The following is an 18,404-nucleotide window of genomic DNA, read 5'->3' as shown; positions in this document are numbered from 1 at the left end:
TAATATTCTACTGAATGTTACATAACAGAGATAAATGCACTCTATTCATATGCAGTGGGATGTAATACTGTGTGTTGATAACACAGTTGTTATAATATTGCTGAACAGCATTATTTAATTAAGCCGTTTTATCCAATTTTGCAGAGTGCGCATCAAACGGTCCAGGCATTTTATTCCCAGCAAATAACGGTATCCAGCGAGAGAGAAATATAAACTGACGAATGTAAAATTGAAATAATAGCATATAGTAGTTTCAACTTAAATGTGGTCCGCCAATGCATCGTTCGCTCAAGTTTCGGGAACCATAAATAATTCAACAAGAAAGCGAATCCGACGGTTGTGCGTCTTACCTCGATCCAGAGTGAGCGGTTGGACCTCTGTCGCCATGACTGCTGTTATGGGGAGATAGAGCGACTACGGTAGCTGCAGCATCAGAAGCAACTCAAGTTTAACCGGCTAGTGAGAGCACAGAGCTCGTCTGTGGGAATGGCTGGAAGGGAGGGGATTACCTCCCGCGCCGCTGCTCCATCGGACTGACACAATGGTCCTGTCAAACCGAACAACCGCGGGATAAATATCTTTATGCAAATAATTGAGAGTGGATGGGACTGGATTGACATATAGCCCAATTGAATAGCTGATATGAACATTTTGATATTGAATTATTCACGGACAATTTCATAGGCAGGGGTGATGGCAGGGGATTTTTGTTGTCCTGCAGCCTCAGGCTGATATAGTAGTCTACAGTAACCACAAAGTGATAAACAGGTTTCAATGATGGCGTGGAACTGCATATGATGTAGGGTTTATAGATTAATCCCCGTGTTTATAGTACTGTAGAAAAGAGACCCATGCATAGACAGGAACTGGCTCTGGGCTGGGCTCTCTCTGTATGTCTGTTGCCTTTACTCATGACTGTTGCAGCTACAGCTTAAAGCTTTGGCAAATCTACTGTATGACCTGTAGCAGTGTGGCCAAAAACCAAGGAAAATGGAATACCGCCCTCCCCATAGAGGTTGTGCTCAATCCCATGCCCATGGGTACATCCTCTACAATGGAGGAAGCAGGACTGAAACAAGATGACATATCACACTGTAGGCTACAGCATTTCATAGGCCTGTACATTTTCAGTTGTAAATGCTATTATAGATTTAAAGCAAATGAGGAACATTTTTCAAGATGGACACTTGAAGTCGGAAGTTTACATACACCTTAGCCAAATACATTTAAACTCAGTTTTTCACCATTTCTGACATTTAATCCTAGAAAAATTCCCTGTCTTAGGTCAGTTAGGATCACTACTTTATTTTAAGAATGTGAAATGTCAGAATAATAGTAGAGAGAATGATTTATTTCAATTTTTATTTCTTTCATCACATTCCCAGTGGGCCAGAAGTTTACATACACTCAATTAGTATCGGTAGCATTGCCTTTTAATTGTTAAATTTGGGACAAACTTTTTGGGTAGCCTTCCACAATCTTCCCACAATAAGTTGGGTGAATTTTGGCCCATTCCTCCTGACAGAGCTGGTGTAACTGAGTCAGGTTTGTAGGTCTCCTTGCTCGCACACGCTTCTTCAGTTCTGCCCACACATTTTCTATGGGATTGAGGTCAGGGCTTTGTGATGGCCACTTCACTACCTTGACTTTGTTGTCCTTAAGCCATTTTGCCACAACTTTGGAAGTATGCTTGGGGTCATTGTCCATTTGGAAGACTCATTTGCGACCAAGCTTTAACTTCCTGACTGATGTCTTGAGATGTTGCTTCAATATATACACATAATTTTGCTACCTCATGATGCCATCTATTTTGTGAAGTGCACCAGTCCCTCCTGCAGCAAAGCACCCCCAGAACATGATGCTACCACCCCTGTGCTTCACAACTGGGATGGTGTTCTTCGGCTAGCAAGCCTCCCCCTTTTTCCTACAAACATAATGATGGTCATTATGGCCAAACAGTTCTATTTTTGTTTCATCAGACCAGAGAATATTTCTCCAAAAAGTGCAATCTTTGTCCTCATGTGCAGTTTCAAACCGTAGTCTGTCTTTTTTATGGCAGTTTTGGAGCAGTGGCTTCTTCCTTGCTGAGCGGCCTTTCAGGTTATGTCGATATAGGACTTGTTTAACCGTGGATATAGATACTTTTGTACTTGTTTCCTCCAGCATCTTCACAGGGTCCTTTGCTGTTGTTCTGGGATTGATTTGCACTTTTCGCAGCAAAGTATATTCATCTCTAGGAGACAGAAAGCGTCTCCTTCCTGAGCGGTATGACAGCTGCGTGGTCCCATGCTGTTTATACTTGCGTACTATTGTTTGTACAGATGAACGTGGTACCTTCAGGCGTTTGGAAATTGCTCCCAAGGACGAACCAGACTTGTGGGGGTCTACAATTTTTTTTCTGAGGTCTTGGCTGATTTCTTTTGATTTTTCCATGATGTCAAGCAAAGAGGCACCGAGTTTGAAGGTTGGCCTTGAAATACATCCACAGGTACACCTCCAATTGACTCAAATGATGTCAATTAGCATATCAGAAGCTTCTAAAGCCATGACATCATTTTCTGGAATTTTCCAAGCTGTTTAGAGGCACAGTCAACTTAGTGTATGTAAACTTCTGACCCACTGGAATTGTGATACAGTGAATTATAAGTGAAATAATCTGTCTGTAAACAATTGTTGGAAAAATGACTTGTGTCATGAACAAAGTAGATGTCCTAACCGACTTGCCAAAACTATAGTTTGTTATCAAGAAATGTGTGGAGTGGTTGAAAAACGAGTTTTAATGACTCCAACCTAAGTGTATGTAAACTTCCGACTTCAACCGTATTTAGCCGGATGACTTTTCGGTGCACAATTAGTTATAAACTAAACAACAATGTTTAAGTTTCAAATTATTCCATTTCTTTTTTAATTATGTCTAGGCTCCTCTCAGCGAAGTCTACGTATACATTGGAAAATCAATGATCTCACTTTCAGGTAGATTTCCATTCTAATGTGGGAAAGTGTAACAAGGGAAGAGAATATGACTCTGCAGCCTACTGTGTACCGCTGTGCCATTTTTCAAGATTGCATTTCAGCAACCCATTCCATACTGTATCCTTCATCTTAAAGTGCTTTTCGACTTGCACTTGTAATCAACTCCACACAGACCATATGTGCTGGCGAATCACAACCGCACAGCAGCTCCACCCAGCTGCATGCAGATGCAAATTGTATACGAGTGGTAAGTGGTGAGATGGAGGGAGGGCTTAAGGCCAGTGAGAAAAAGGACACAGGAAGATTATGCACTCACATCCATATGGGCTGCGTCGGTAGCGTTTGGAAAACATTTCTGTTTTTAAAAAGAGGAGGGGATTAGACTGCAGTGCTCTTAAGACCCTGCAACTGAATGTGAATTGATGACACTTTCTACTTCAGGTGATAGAGAGAGAAAGAAAGAGAGAGAGAGATAGAGAGAGAGAGGGAGCGAGAAAGAGAGCACTTAAGGAAGTCAGGAACAAACAAATGCCATTGCTTATGTGCAGACTGCACCATCCAAGAGGTAAAAGGCTCAGGGTTGCAGAGATGATCTGATCAAGCCCCATTTCCAAGGAATGATACATTGCTATTGGGGTTGTTGAGGCTGAAATCAGCAGGTAACAACATCAGTGACAACACAATACACTGAAGCTGGTTGCCAGGATGCCATCCTCCTCCTGCTATAATCTGCAACAGGGAGACGGGGAGAATTGATCCAGTACATGGATGCATGGATCTCCTGACTCCTGTTCAGGCAAGAATTTCTTATCTAGTAGTTATTAAAAGCAGCAGAGTTATCAATTTGACAAGAGGACACCTTCTAATATTGTTGCTGTATTCACAAGTATCTGTGACATGTCGCACACACACAAGCACCAGGGAAACATTGGCAAGTAGCTTTTTTGGGGTGAACTACATTGTTTTTGGTCGGCTCTGGCTACGTTTGTGATGGCAAGCGGTACCGGAGCACTAAGTCTGGGTCCAGAAGGCTTCTAAACAGCTTCTACCCCCAAGCCATAAGACTGCTGAACAGTTAATCAAATGGCCACCCAGACTATTTGTATTGATCCCCCTTTTATGCTGCTGCTACTCGCTGTTTATTATCTATGCATAGTCACTTTACCCCTACCTACATGTACAGTACATATTATCTCAATTAACCTGTACCGCCGCACATTGACTCGGTACCAGTACCCCCTGTATATTGCCTCGTTATTGTGTTACTTTTTAAAAAACTTTAGTTTATTTAATAAATATTTTCTTAACTCTTGTTTTTCTTAAAACTGCATTGTTGGTTAAGGGCTTGTAAGTAAGCATTTCACGGTAAGGACTACACCTGTTGTATTTGGCGCATGTGACAAATAAAACATTTCATTTGACATTCTGCTTTGCCATCGCGGTGTTCCAGACTGTTCAAATCCATCCAACAGGCAGCTGCTGACAGCTGATCAAAGAGAGCAGTGAGGAAATCAGTGTAAACATGTGGGTGTTATGCTGGCACTGCATGTCAGCTCTTCTGGAAAACATATCCTATTCCCTATGGAGAGGGAGGGAAATGCCATCTACATATCCTGTATAGTGGTACTATGACAGACACACGAGACATTTACCTTATGCATTCAACAACTTTCATTCAACTAGCCTGGTCTCGGCAGAAAAGGCAGGCAACATGTCCAAGTGTCAAATGAAAATAAATCAAACGTGATCTAGTACTAGAGGTTAAGATCGTTCGGCCAGTAACCAAAAGGTCATTGATTCGAATCCCTGGCTTCGAGCTCCAACATGCAGGACTTGCAAGACTTGAGCAAAGCACTTAACCTTAATTGCTCCTGGAAGTCACTCTGGTTAAGAGGGTCTGCTAAATGACTAACATTTAAAAATGTCAAATGTAGCCAACTAGTTTGTATTTCTGATCTCTGAGAAGCCAAAATGTGTCAGGATAAACTGGCAACCATCCAACGCAGTCACAGCAAGTCAGTCATGTGATTGAAACTGTAAGGAAATGGTTCAGAAGTAGCTACTTAAAAATGACTTCTGACAAATCACTTAGATTAATGAAACTAAACATCTACTGCGCTGCTACATTAAACCCAGTCACACAGTGAGGTATAAAATGACAATCACTGTAATTACACCAAATATCATCTCATAAATCCACTTTTATGCTGGCATATTGTAACATTGGGTTTTAAATCAATCACAGTACGATAAAATAATAATTATATAGACTTTTACATAGGCTTCAACCTGCCCTTAATGAGTAGCCAGTGAGTGGAGAGTGCGTTTCGGTCCCATACAAGCTCACACTGACTCCTCATATCTAACAGAGAGGGAGAGAGGTGAATGGAAGAGCCCTTATGATTAAACCCAGTGCAGCCCCTGTTTACAGGAGATTATTGAGTGTCCACTGCACGTCCATGCCCCGTGCCAGACACAGAATGAAAATTAAACATGTCCTGCTAGCAGCAGGTGCGCTACTATAGGAAGAAGTATTGCTTTATCGCTGGGTACTGGGATTTACAGAGCGCTTCAGGTTGGACAAATTAAACCACTGGGAGAATTGACAGCCTTTGACGATCCAAGGTTTTGAATGTAGTCAAAGACTCCCGTCCTGTACATGAAAACACAATCTCCCATTTGATGACATGGCAGTAATTCATTAATGAGAAGCAAGCAGAGAACAGTCGAGGTGCAGATCCCAGTGGCTGATCAGAAACCTGTACAAATCCATTATCATGTTGAGTCATGCAGACAAACCAGCTACGGAGAGTTTACTGCACTAAGGCCAGGCACCACAAGCTGAAATGCCATTTTTGCATCTAACTATCAATTTTGAGATTTGTTGGTATATTGGGCCATTAATATTAGTATTTTCAAAAAGTAAACACAACATTTGGAAAAAACTGGATTAAAATGTGTATTTGTAATACCACTGTCATCAACATTTGAATGAATTTAACCACTTTAAATTGGACATACATCAATAACTGCTAAGCTCAGCTCACTATATTAAATTACACCATTTAAAGCCCATTTCATAGAGAATGTTACAAACTGGACTATATTTAGTAACTTACTTTTAATAGATGGTAATTGGGTCTAAACAGGGGTTTGGCGTTTGGTAGTCTAAATTTAGTGTACTTGTCTTTAACAGCCATTTCCCAAAAGACAGGCTCTTCCCACACAGCATCTGCATTCATAACATTTTGTGTGGTTATCCTTAGAAATATCCTCCAGACTTTCCCAGAAGGAATTGTTGATATGTTTGAATGTTAACATGTCTATTTATTCCTATTTATCAGCCAAAACATGACACCCACTCTGTCTTCAAGAGCATGTTGTGTCTCAACCGATGGCGGGCACAACACAAAACCTTAGATGGTGTATAATAGGCTCTAAACTACAACATACTGTGTGTGAATTATGTTTTAGTTCACACGTTTTTGGATAATTGATGGTAAAGGTTAAAGCATTATCTTAATTGAAAAAAATGTGTTTTTCCAGAAATTATAAAATAGTTTGACAACCCTGTTGTTAGCATTTAAATTATATCAATCTCAACCGTTGGTTATCTTTTCCAGTGATGATAACATGGATATCTTGTGGTATGGTGGGGTATGCAAAATGTGTAAACTTCGAGCACCTTTATCTCTTGAATGTTTTGACATTCAGATCCAAAAAGTCACTTTCTGAGCACTTCTAAAATGATCATATATGTATGGAAGGTTTCATACAGGTTGTTGATAAAGTTCTGCCAATGCAAACTGAATCAACTGACACCAGGCATTTCATTACATTTCATTCAATTGATATATGAACTCATTTACTTGCAGGTTGCCACAAAGGCTGTGTCTAAGATTTACGTGTTTAGCATTAATTGATGCCTGAGAAACCCAAATGGAAAACATTAGTCAGGGCATTTGTAAATCACATTGGACCGAAACGCCAGCCAGATTGATGAGTTGCTCAATCATTGTTTCCAGGTACCAGAGTCAACTCAAGATAGGTATTTTTCTGGGGAGTAAGCAGCATTGTGGGTAATTACCAGAGACTCGCTGATGACATTGATGAAGTGCAGGGGACGTGGGCAACAACATCTGAGCCGACAGCAGTCAATGAACGAACGACGCCGGCAGTGTGACGAGATAAAGGTGTGCACAAGCAAGTCTTGTGTAAGCACTTCAATCAACATGTTTGCAAGACTTCCCACATTGCATTGCTCTTCACTCTAGTAGGTCTATAGGGGCTGCAAATGCTATGGGAAGTGAGACAGAAATCATGATCAATAATAAAGTACATTCAGTGTGTTCACTCTTGCGCTTGAGGAGACAGGACTTGACTTCTGGAACATCCATCATTTCCTTTAATTGCTCTCCATATGGCCATTTTACAAATACCCTCGGGGCTTTTCCAAGGAGCTGCTAACTACAATATTTGCCATTAATCCGAGTCCTCAATAGATCATTTAAGATCAACTTTACCCTAAAGGACCTCAGGACTTCCGAGTGTTTCAAATAAACAGACAAGGTCATTTTGGTAAGGTGCCTGAAGCAGGGTACACAGTGTGCAGCAAACTCTGCTCACTGAACACCATTCAACATACCAATGGCTGAATTATTTTTGTTTTGTTATACTATTGTACACAGACAAATTGTCTTCAGATCTGTTGGTGAGCTGAGGATTCAGCAACATGACATTAGCAACTCATATTTTATATGGATATAAGACTAATATTAACAATATTTTATGTGCCCAATGCTCCATGAATTTGCAATGCCTTCACCCTGTTCATGTACTTAAGTATTTTGTATCAGAACAGCATACGATAGAATAGAATAATGTATTTCTTGGCTTCACAACATTCAAGTTAAACTAAAATAATTTATTTTGATGGTTCAAGGTATTTTATAAACTGCTTATTATGAAGGCAATCTAGATACGCATCTTTAAAGTACCTATTAGGAAACCTTTGATAAAGCTCACAAATAAAAATCTGGGTAACACTTTACAACCACTCCCGATGTTCTTATTAGGCCTATACTTTGTAGATGTTCCTGCATAATAGCCAGGGCCGGATTACAAACAGGTATGCAGGGTCAAGCTCAGGGCACGCGCCCCAACCCATGGCAAAACGTTTAGAATTGCAGGAAATTAGCTTTAAAACTGCAACATGTTCTCTTAGCCTCATGACAAAATATGTAGAGTAGAATTATAAAACTGCACATTTTTCTTTCTGCACCATGGCAAAATGTGTTGAAATACAGGAAGTTAGCTGAGCATGTTGTTGTTGCTTAAATGTACCAAATCAATTATTAGTAGGCTAAGAACTGATGGAAAAACGTATAAAAATGATTGTGAATTTCTATGGGCATAGTTGCAACTTGAGCAGAAGTTGTCTCAAATCTCACCTATTATCTCATTCTTAAAATCGACAAAATCAACAAGAAGTGCATGCATGTTCTCTTGTGCAAGCACTCACTACTAATATGAAGGGAATCTTGCCAAGATTGACTAACCTTGAGAACAGCACTACCCCTGAATCAACTTCCCACATCCAGTTCGTATTCCTTGAGATTACTGCATTTCCATTGAAGTGGCCTCTGATGACGCTGTAGCCACTATCGCGTTTGAAGAAGTCACAAACACCTTGATAAATCTGCGGATGAGATCAAGGGCTCCCTCTTTCGCTTTGGCAGCACGCGTCTAAACTAGATTTAACCAGGAAAACACATTCAGGAGCCTAGTTTACCAACACTATAGAGATGCGTCTTTTTCGGCCAACAAGATTAAGTATGACTTTTAAAAATGTCATTATCGCAAAAGTCAGACCAGAGAATGGTATTGCTTGTAAAGGTTACTGCACTTTCCTTGCCATTCCAAATACCAGGAGCGAGAGAAGGCTAACTTTGGGACCGTTAAATTTCAATAATTCCTGGACAGCGACTGCACAGCGTGAGTTGAGAGTTCTCTCATCTTTGTCAACAACTAACAAGCAACAATGTAACAGAACATTAACAACAAATAACAACGCATACGACGAAGCTTTCAGAACAGCGAGGGATGACCCTGAACAGTTTTGGAGTGAAGCAGCACAGAATGTAACCTGGTTTGAGCCATGGAGCCGAACAATGGACAATGGGGACGCCATATTTCCAAAGTGGTAACAATTTACTGTATGTTGCTAAGTTTCAGTGCATCGATACCAATGAGGTGAACGCCAAATACGGGTTTGTTGCATAATGGTAAATACTAGTCATTTTACAACCGCTGGTGAACGACAAAGCAATGGTAAAAGCTACTATTAACTACATGGGCATTATCATGCAAGTCGTTTCGGTGTAACGTCGAATTCGCTCAGTCAGTCACACTTGGGTCACAGAGTGTAAACCCAGTGGCGAGACTTCCGGGAACGCTTGCAAAGCAGACCAGTCCTGGGTTTGAGATGTCAATGAAAGAGGTGAAAAACTCTTCCTTAGTTGTTCATTTTTTCGAAATCTAAAGGCACAACGTAGATTTCAGCAAATGTCCTACCTAACTAGTTGAACATATTACTACTCCCAACCTTGTGAAAGTGACAAACGTTTTCATTTTCGTCAAAAACATCTATATATTGAAGGACATTTGAGACATGCGCAGTTCGGCGCGAGACAACCTTTAGACCCGATGACGTTATCTGAGCACTACCTCCACCTACCACTTTGGCGCTATAGAATTTATCCTACTACTTGAAAGCATTATATGTGTGGACGATACATTTATGTACACTGTACATACAGTTAGTAGTCTATGACTATCCAATTGTGAAATATAATGCAGTTGTGCTTAATTGTTACATATTTTGTAATGGTTGTCAGAATTAATTTTGTGCACCAAGGTCACATTAAACCATGTATAGCTGTCCAAAGTATTTGATGGCAGACCTCACAAGATGAACCTTTAATTCTGCATGCTCTCTAGATTGACCTCAGTGTTGTAATAGTTTTAAAACCAAAGGCATAAGGCTAGAGAGCGACTGTGCATGATGTCTCATCTTTCTGTGTGCGTGCATATTTAAAACAACAGGAATCCAGACACCATCTGCTTGTCTCAGCACCCCAGTACCTCAACAGAGCTCATAATGAGTTGAGAGTCCCATTTCATCAAAGATCTGGGGTTGTACATAGATCCTGTACGTTGCAGGAAAAACGGTCATTTTTGACTGTTCATCTTATCATACACATTCTCTAATTGCAGACTAAGCTACTGTGCTTACTGTTATCTTTATGTTATTTCATAACATTGACAGATCTATAGTGAAAGTATTACAGTAGTTATTTATTGGCTCTTAATGACAATATGCTACCTCTAATGTGGGGCTTTCTCTTTGTAAGGTATGCCGGGGGGAAGTTGAATGTTTGCCACAATGCGGTGGATCGCCATGTCGAGAGCGGACGAGGAGATCAACCGGCCATCATTTATGACAGTCCAGTGACTGGAACTAAGCAGACCATCACTTTTAGAGAACTACAGGAACAGGTAAGGATCTCAACCACTTTTAGAGAACTACAGGAACAGGTAAGGATCTCAACCACTTTTAGAGAACTACAGGAACAGGTAATAATCTCAACCACTTTAGAGAACTACAGGAACAGGTAAGTATCTCAACCACTTTTAGAGAACTACAGGAACAGGTAAGGATCTCAACCACTTTAGAGAACTACAGGAACAGGTAATGATCTCAACCACTTTTAGAGAACTACAGGAACAGGTAAGGATCTCAACCACTTTTAGAGAACTACAGGAACAGGTAAGGATCTCAACCACTTTTAGAGAACTACAGGAACAGGTAAGGATCTCAACCACTTTTAGAGAACTACAGGAACAGGTAAGGATCTCAACCACTTTTAGAGAACTACAGGAACAGGTAAGGATCTCAACCACTTTTAGAGAACTACAGGAACAGGTAAGGATCTCAACCACTTTTAGAAAACTACAGGAACAGGTAAGGATCTCAACCACTTTTAGAGAACTACAGGAACAGGTAAGGATCTCAACCACTTTTAGAGAACTACAGGAACAGGTAAGGATCTCAACCACTTTTAGAGAACTACAGGAACAGGTAAGGATCTCAACCACTTTTAGAGAACTACAGGAACAGGTAAGGATCTCAACCACTTTTAGAGAACTACAGGAACAGGTAAGGATCTTAACAAACCTCTTCACACTGTAGATATTCATTTAGACTGTAGGACATCCCTCTAAATATACATTTTCACCCGTATGTTGTAACATAGCATAGCCTCCCCTAAGCAGCTTGAACCCTTTCCCCTCCTCTCTGCCCAGGTGTCCAGGCTGGCTGGGGTCCTGGTGAAACACGGGGTGTGGAAGGGCGACCTGGTGGTCATCTACATGCCCATGGTGCCCCAGGCCATGTTCACCATGCTAGCCTGTGCCAGGATCGGAGCCCCGCACAGCCTCATTTTTGGGGGATTCGCCTCCAAGGAGCTGTCTGTCCGCATCGACCATGCCAAGGTCAGCCGACCATCATCGCTTCACATTGTGTCTATTTAGTTTGATATGCTGGATGACACGTCCCTTTGTTCTCTCAATTTAGTTTGAAATGGACCATGCACTCAAATATATTTTGCTATTTGGTATTTTCTCCACTGTCAGATCTGTTTTAATGGTTAAATGTGAAATGTACATGCCACATTTATAGGACTGTTTATAGAAGAGTTGATGGCCCACTTTCACAGTCACAGAGACAGTAATATTGCAGTAGATAAAGGTCTCACTGAAGCCAAGTGAAGCACTTTGTTGGAGGGATTTCATCAAAGCGGCAGGGATATTAGCCAGTATGCGACTCTGACGCTGAATTGCATATACTGAAATCCTTTTAAGCTATTTAAGCCAGACCTTAAAGCCTTTTAAGTTCCAGGCCTATATAACATTCAGAGAGGAGCACCTCCACTATTGCTGAAGATTCCTCCTCAAGCATTTGGGTAGAGTTGAGTTTTATATTGTATTAGAATGAAGGACATATTAGTGACACTCATTCTATGTTGAATGAGACAGTAATTTCAGATCCCTTATTAAATTTGATCAGTAACCCGAGGAAGGTATCATGGTGTACAGATAGTAATTGAGAGGTCATATTGATAGTACATTACTTTCAGAATGTTCTTAAGTCCATTTCAGACTAATGCATTTGTTGAGCTGTGTTGTATCACATCTCTTAAGTCTTGTTTCTTTTAAGAGGCACCACTAACACACTGTGTGAATGCTGTGTCTTCCAGCCCAAGATGATAGTGACAGCCTCCTTTGGCATTGAGCCTGGCAGGAGAGTGGAGTACATCCCCCTGGTGGAGAAAGCCCTGGAGCTCAGCTCTCACAGTCCCTCCAAGGTCCTCATCTACAACCGGCCCGGCATGGTGAGGTCCATAGAGATAGAATACTGTATTATGTTATTCTGTGGTAAGGCCTAACTCACTAACTTCAACTCTCTCAGAGAGATGCCTGTCATGTCCCAAAGACAATAACTCTGCTGACATGCAATAGTTTTACATTATCCTCTCTATTTCTTACCTAATGCTATTACGGCCTGAATGGACCACGAATCCGGTTCCAGTGTATATATAAATCCGATTATTTCAGCCCTGAGCTTGTATGGAGTTATGGATGGTTCGACAGATCTGTCGCTCCTAAACGGCCTGTTGAAACAAAGGTGGGAGAGCGAAACGGTGCGCATGAGGGACTGAATCACGCAACACACTCAACGCTGAGATGTGCCCCTAGGCTGTGGTGGGAAGCCTGGCACAGGGTCAGAGTGAAACCAGGCAGAACCGGTAGAATAAAAGACAGTCAATTTCCCCCAAAACAGCCTGCAGCCACTTCCAGTAATGTGTTGGCACTCCAGGAAACTGAAATGAGTTTCCTCTCAACCCGTTCATAAAAACAGCCAAATCTGTGCTCAGGGAAATCATTCTAAAAATGCTTTGCAAAGTATTGTAATCACTCTGCTCAGGCAATCTTTCACACCTATTTTATTAGTACCACATATGTTTGGAATGTATCACAAAGTCTGGGGCTTTACACCCTGATTGCTGCTGTGTTACCTTTATGCTCAGTTACCCTAGTGGCTATTTTTGATTATGCAACACAGGGAGGATACTTTTAAGGTGATATGTTGTATGTTGTCATGGAAACTGTCTGAGCAAATCACTGATCCTCCCCTGTTGGAGAATATGAGATGCCCCCCCCCCCCCCCCCCCCCCTTTAAAATGATTGAATGTGTGTCTCTTGAATATGTCATGGAAATAAATGCATCTCTCCTGGTTGATTGTCTGCAACAGGAAAAGGTGTCCATGCACCCTGACCTCAGTCTGGACTGGGAGGAGGAGATGTCCACTGCACGTCCTCATGACTGTGTGTCTCTCCCTGCCAGCCATCCTCTATACGTCCTCTACACGTCTGGGACCACCGGAACTCCTAAGGTACAGCTCTCTGACTAGACACAACACGTTCATTACAGGAAGGGGTGTAAAGTCCCACTGGGAACAGACATCAGTTCAACGTCTAAGTTTGATTTATATTTGGTTGAGTTGTCAACGTGAAATCAACAAAAAATGTCACCATTTCATTGGATTTATGTTAAAAGTTGGGTGAATAAGCAGAAGAAACTCGCATACGATGATTACATTTTTCCAATCCATTTTCCATGTTGATTCAACGTCATCACATTGCATTTTTTGGTTGAAATGACATGGAAACAACGTTGATTCAACAGTTTTTGCCCAGTGGGGTCTGACAACTTTTATCATAAGGAAGCCAGTCAATTTCACAGTTTAATGGAAGAGATGAGTATCATATACTGCAGTAGACTTTCCATGGCTCTGCAAATGTGATTCAAGTTCTTTCTAAACTTTACCACCATGAGATAGATGAGACAATGTTTAAACCAGAACCGGTAGTACTAAATATGAGGTGAACCATGCAGGAGGTTGAAAAATTGCCCGGACCCTTTGTCTTTGGCGCCCAGGTAATATGAAATATCCACCCGCTTGCCTGCTGTTCTCAGACTCGTAGTCACCAGTGAGATCTATGGAGGAAACAGCTGAACTCCTACAGGTTATGTTACCATACATCGTAAAGATGGCCTCACGAAATAGTTGAATTGAAAAAGAAAGATTTATACAAGGGTTTGATGTAAAATAAAAAAATAAAAATGAACCTGTTGAGAGCTTGTTGCATTCGTCTTGCATCAACATTCGCCTCTTTTCTATATCTTCCCCTCAGGGCGTTGTCAGGGATACTGCTGGGTACGCTGTGATGTTGACGTGGACCATGGCAAACATTTATGGCCTCAAGCCTGGTGAAGTAAGTCCATGTGAAACATCTCCAGTGTTCTTTATCATTGTGCATGCATATGGTGTCTGTTCTGTAATACAAACATAGTACAGTATGGATTCTCTCGTCTTTCTCTGCCTACTCTATACTAGGTATGGTGGGCAGCGTCTGACCTGGGCTGGGTAGTGGGCCACTCCTACATCTGCTACGCCCCTCTACTCCACGGCAACACCACCATCTTATACGAGGTATGTACCGTAGCCTACATAAGCCTATTATAATGACCTGTGAACGGGTCACTATTGGTCAATTGACTCCAGAAAAACAAACTCAACTTTCTCAAGGACTTGTCCCTTTCACTCAGTGATTCCAAATCCTTTGCAGATTACTCTATATAAAGATAATGAGCACAAGAAAAATGGACTCCTAATGACGTATGATTATATGTGGTTTCAGACAACCGGCCTCTTGATATTCATGCATATGATCATCATTGCAAATTTACCCCAGCCTCATTAAACCAATATTCACTGGCTCGAAAAGGCCCAGTTAGGTTGAATTGAGGAAGTTATTTGTATGAAGAGCTGCTGGTGATTCTGCTGTGCTTGGGCCCTGGGAAATGACCCCAGGGTTTGGGAGAGAGGGGTGGGGAGGTAGGACTGCTCATGGAGGCTATCCGCCTCATTAGCCTTTTGGTCTCTGTGGCTGCTGGAGGATTGGAGGTGGGTGTTGAAATCATCAGCCTGGCTTTAAGCAGAGGCTGTTGTCTGTGGCTGCGTTTGCCTTGTGGAATGCACTGCTCCTGTCTACCCTGCTCCACACAAGACCTTCTGTCTTCTCACTGATCAATACACAGTCATAGATATTCACACTGGGAGGAAATTAAGTCCCTCGAGTCTGTTGTTGTTAATTTCCCAGCTCATTTTAATCTGTCTCTCTCTCTCTCTCTCACGCCTCGTCTCTCTCACGCCTCATCTCTCTCTCTCTCCTTACTGTACGAGAAATCTCGCCGACTGAACCTTTAGAGAATGAATATCGTTTCCGCTCGCCCGTAGGCTCTTCCTCATTGCGACTTTTGTTGGTGCACAATACTTTCCCAATTGAGTAATCTTGTTTCTATTGATCAGTTTCAGCCCATCTGTCTGGGCTCCAAATGTAATTTTGTCTCCATTTCAGCAGATATTCCCATGAATATTCATTCTGTTCGGCACAGTGGAAGTGTTAATGTTGTGGAACGTCAATAGTAACAAAACTTTATGGTCTTAGTACTGTTCTTCTGTTTGATAGGTGGCTGGCTGAGTCATTACTACCGCAAGCCTCTAAAAACAGCCTGCTCTGAATGTACCGCTACACTTCAATACCCAATTGGCGTGTTCATGTAAGCTTATGTCCTCAGGCTGTTTGGGTTTGTAACGGATCTCTCTCTCTATGCAGGGCAAGCCTGTTGGGACGCCGGATGCCGGGGCGTTCTTCCGCGTGCTGTCAGAGCATGGTTGTTCCTCCATGTTCACCGCGCCCACTGCCATCCGAGCCATCCGCCAGCAGGACACCCATTCCGCCATAGGGGCTCAGTACCCCCTCACCAGGTACCCTCACCACCCAATCCCCACATATTGGCATAACACTGCAGAGATGGACCATTCAACAACTGTCGTGGCTAGCTCTGTTTTGTACCTTTTCTGCCCACTTGAAGTAGGGCTACCCTTTAGTCCTATCAACGTCCAGGGACTGGGTACCTTACATTCATATCCAGTGTTGTCCCCCACTGGCTGAAGGTTTTGGCGCTGCCTGCCCACTCTCTTGTTAGTCTCTGTCCATCTGCTGGAGCAGTTTTCTGCCAGGCCCAGGCTCATCACTCACAACCTGTGTTCCCATTTACACCTGATTGAGGTTTAATCAGGATGGATAAAACACCTGCAGGGCATTCATTCCTATTACGTAATACTGTGCTGCTGCCACACTGCTAAACACACAGGGAATCACTGAGTGCTGTAGAGAGCCCCAGACAATGCCATCTTTGATGGTGCCTGGTTCAAGGGACTGAAGTGATTGTTATCCCCATGGGAAATGTCATCATTTATATTGGTAATAAATCTGTTGAAAATACCGTTTTGGTTCCTTAATATTTTGAAACAGTATCAGTCGATCAGGTATAATGTGAAAATAGAGGGGAAGTGGTGGTAACTTATTTCGATTTTTCTCCACACCTGTTGCACAAAGTCATAAAGCAGGGGTTTTCATCTTGGGTCATAGTTTGCCATTTAATAATCTGCATGTGGAGAATTTGAAGGTATTTTGTGTGCTGTTGGTGAACAGTGTTTTGCCTCGACTGCTCCAGGCAGTCCTGAGACACAAATCCCAAAGGTATTGAATTCATTGTTTTCCCTGGACTATAACATGACATTCTTTCTGCTAGTTGTTATGATGGACTATGCTTCAGTTGTTGGTTTAGTCATGTGCCATGCAGCATCTTTCCATGACTGTCTTTCTCCCAGAGGGAGCAGGTTAGTGAAAGACTACAGCAATTCACTGAGAGAGAATTGATGCACAAACACAACAACCGCAATGTATGATGTTTCCGGAATCCAGACAGACTCAGACAGTAGTCGAATATCCGGTTGACCTTTGTGTTTCCTTGCCTGGAGACAAAACAGACAACCATCAAATATATTCTTCTCCCTCCTCTACTACCAAACAAGTAGCAGCGTTATTAACGGTCAAGAAGCAGACACTAGACGTGTAGCAGACACTAGCTGTTTTACAGCTCAGGAAATTGGATGTTCTCAGTGAATGTAAAAAGAACGCAATCCAGTAAAGTTGAATACAATAGCAATTCATGTCAATTAAAACGTCAACTCTATTTCCCCTCTTTCTCATGAATTGATTATAAACTAGTAGTTTGAAAGGCAAGCGTTTTGAGAACACTTCATTAAGCATTAAGACACTAAAACGCCTTCGTTCACGTGTGGATGGTTGCTCCTATGAACGGGTTGTTGCTGGTATCTCCTCAGTGTATGGCACCGTTATCGGTAGGCAGTTTGGTAGTAATATGATGTGGGTGGATAGCATATGAAATATTCATCACGCTCTCTCTGATAAGCTCACTGCAGTAGCCTCTTCTCAGCTCCTAGCTCAGTTACACCACATGCGTAGCTAATTGCACTGATTCCTGTGCTAAAATATACCACAGAGCCCATAACAACTATTGCCGCCCGTGACAGAGCCTGGGGAGAAGCCACTGCCATGGACCAGAGCTAAGAGGGTCTCCGGGTACAGGGGGTCAGTGAGGCAGAGTGAATGCTTCAAACGTAGGCTTTATTACATCACTTACCAACAGAAATGAGGCTTTATTACATCACTTACCAACAGAAATGAGGTTTTATTACATCACTTACCAACAGAAATTAGGCTTTATTACATCACTTACCAACAGAAATGAGGTTTTATTACATCACTTACCAACAGAAATGAGGTTTTATTACATCACTTACCAACAGAAATGAGGTTTTATTACATCACTTACCAACAGAAATGAGGCTTTATTACATCACTTACCAACAGAAATGAGGTTTTATTACATCACTTACCAACAGAAATCAGGCTTTATTACATCACTTACCAACAGAAATTAGGTTTTATTACATCACTTACCAACAGAAATCAGGCTTTATTACATCACTTACCAACAGCAATCAGGCTTTATTACATCACTTACCAACAGAAATGAGGTTTTATTACATCACTTACCAACAGAAATTAGGTTTTATTACATCACTTACCAACAGAAATGCTTACAAATAAGACACTTAAAGTATAACTTCAAATAACAAAGCCTCTCAGTTTAAGATTACCTTTCAGCCCCAAACTGTCTGCTGCTACTGTATCTCCAGTCCTCTCCCTCCAGTGTGAGCAGCAGCAGCCTAATCACCTGTTGGGGCTGATTGGCTGGACAATCACACACGTGACTTATTATCCATTAGCCTCCCAACAGAGAAAGTACTGGAAAGGCACTGGAAGGATAGATAGGTTGTGACCGGCCTCACACGCCAGTACAGTAGGTAGCG

The 18,404-nt window shown here is 41.8% G+C and overlaps 2 protein-coding genes across 5 annotated transcripts in view; one reads left to right on the top strand and one right to left on the bottom strand.

Annotated features, from left to right (window-relative positions):
• Positions 1-387, bottom strand: part of LOC120031871 (protein lin-7 homolog A) — a 35,936-nt gene extending 35,549 nt beyond the window's left edge. The window contains exon 1 of the mRNA XM_038977680.1: positions 351-387. Coding sequence (XP_038833608.1) covers positions 351-387 — 37 coding nt within the window. The remainder of the gene's footprint in view (positions 1-350) is intronic.
• An 8,178-nt stretch (positions 388-8,565) lies between these two features.
• The window catches only part of LOC120032136 (acyl-CoA synthetase short-chain family member 3, mitochondrial-like), a 38,228-nt gene continuing 28,389 nt past the window's right edge, over positions 8,566-18,404 (top strand). Inside the window, exons 1-8 of one of the 4 annotated variants that reach the window (XM_038978089.1) lie at positions 8,566-9,175; positions 10,386-10,530; positions 11,338-11,526; positions 12,291-12,425; positions 13,347-13,487; positions 14,290-14,370; positions 14,493-14,588; positions 15,775-15,926. In XM_038978089.1, the coding sequence (XP_038834017.1) occupies positions 8,778-9,175; positions 10,386-10,530; positions 11,338-11,526; positions 12,291-12,425; positions 13,347-13,487; positions 14,290-14,370; positions 14,493-14,588; positions 15,775-15,926 (1,337 nt within the window). In that variant the 5' untranslated portion in view covers positions 8,566-8,777. Of the gene's footprint in view, positions 9,189-10,385; positions 10,531-10,951; positions 10,958-11,163; positions 11,192-11,337; positions 11,527-12,290; positions 12,426-13,346; positions 13,488-14,289; positions 14,371-14,492; positions 14,589-15,774; positions 15,927-18,404 lie in introns of those variants that run through there. The other 3 variants (XM_038978090.1, XM_038978092.1, XM_038978091.1) reach the window with 3 other exon arrangements.

Source organism: Salvelinus namaycush, chromosome 38 (genome assembly GCF_016432855.1).
Source record: "Salvelinus namaycush isolate Seneca chromosome 38, SaNama_1.0, whole genome shotgun sequence".
Taxonomy (NCBI): domain Eukaryota; kingdom Metazoa; phylum Chordata; class Actinopteri; order Salmoniformes; family Salmonidae; genus Salvelinus; species Salvelinus namaycush.
The sequence above is the reverse complement of the archived record's forward strand: the minus strand, read 5'-3'. Positions and strand labels throughout refer to the sequence as shown.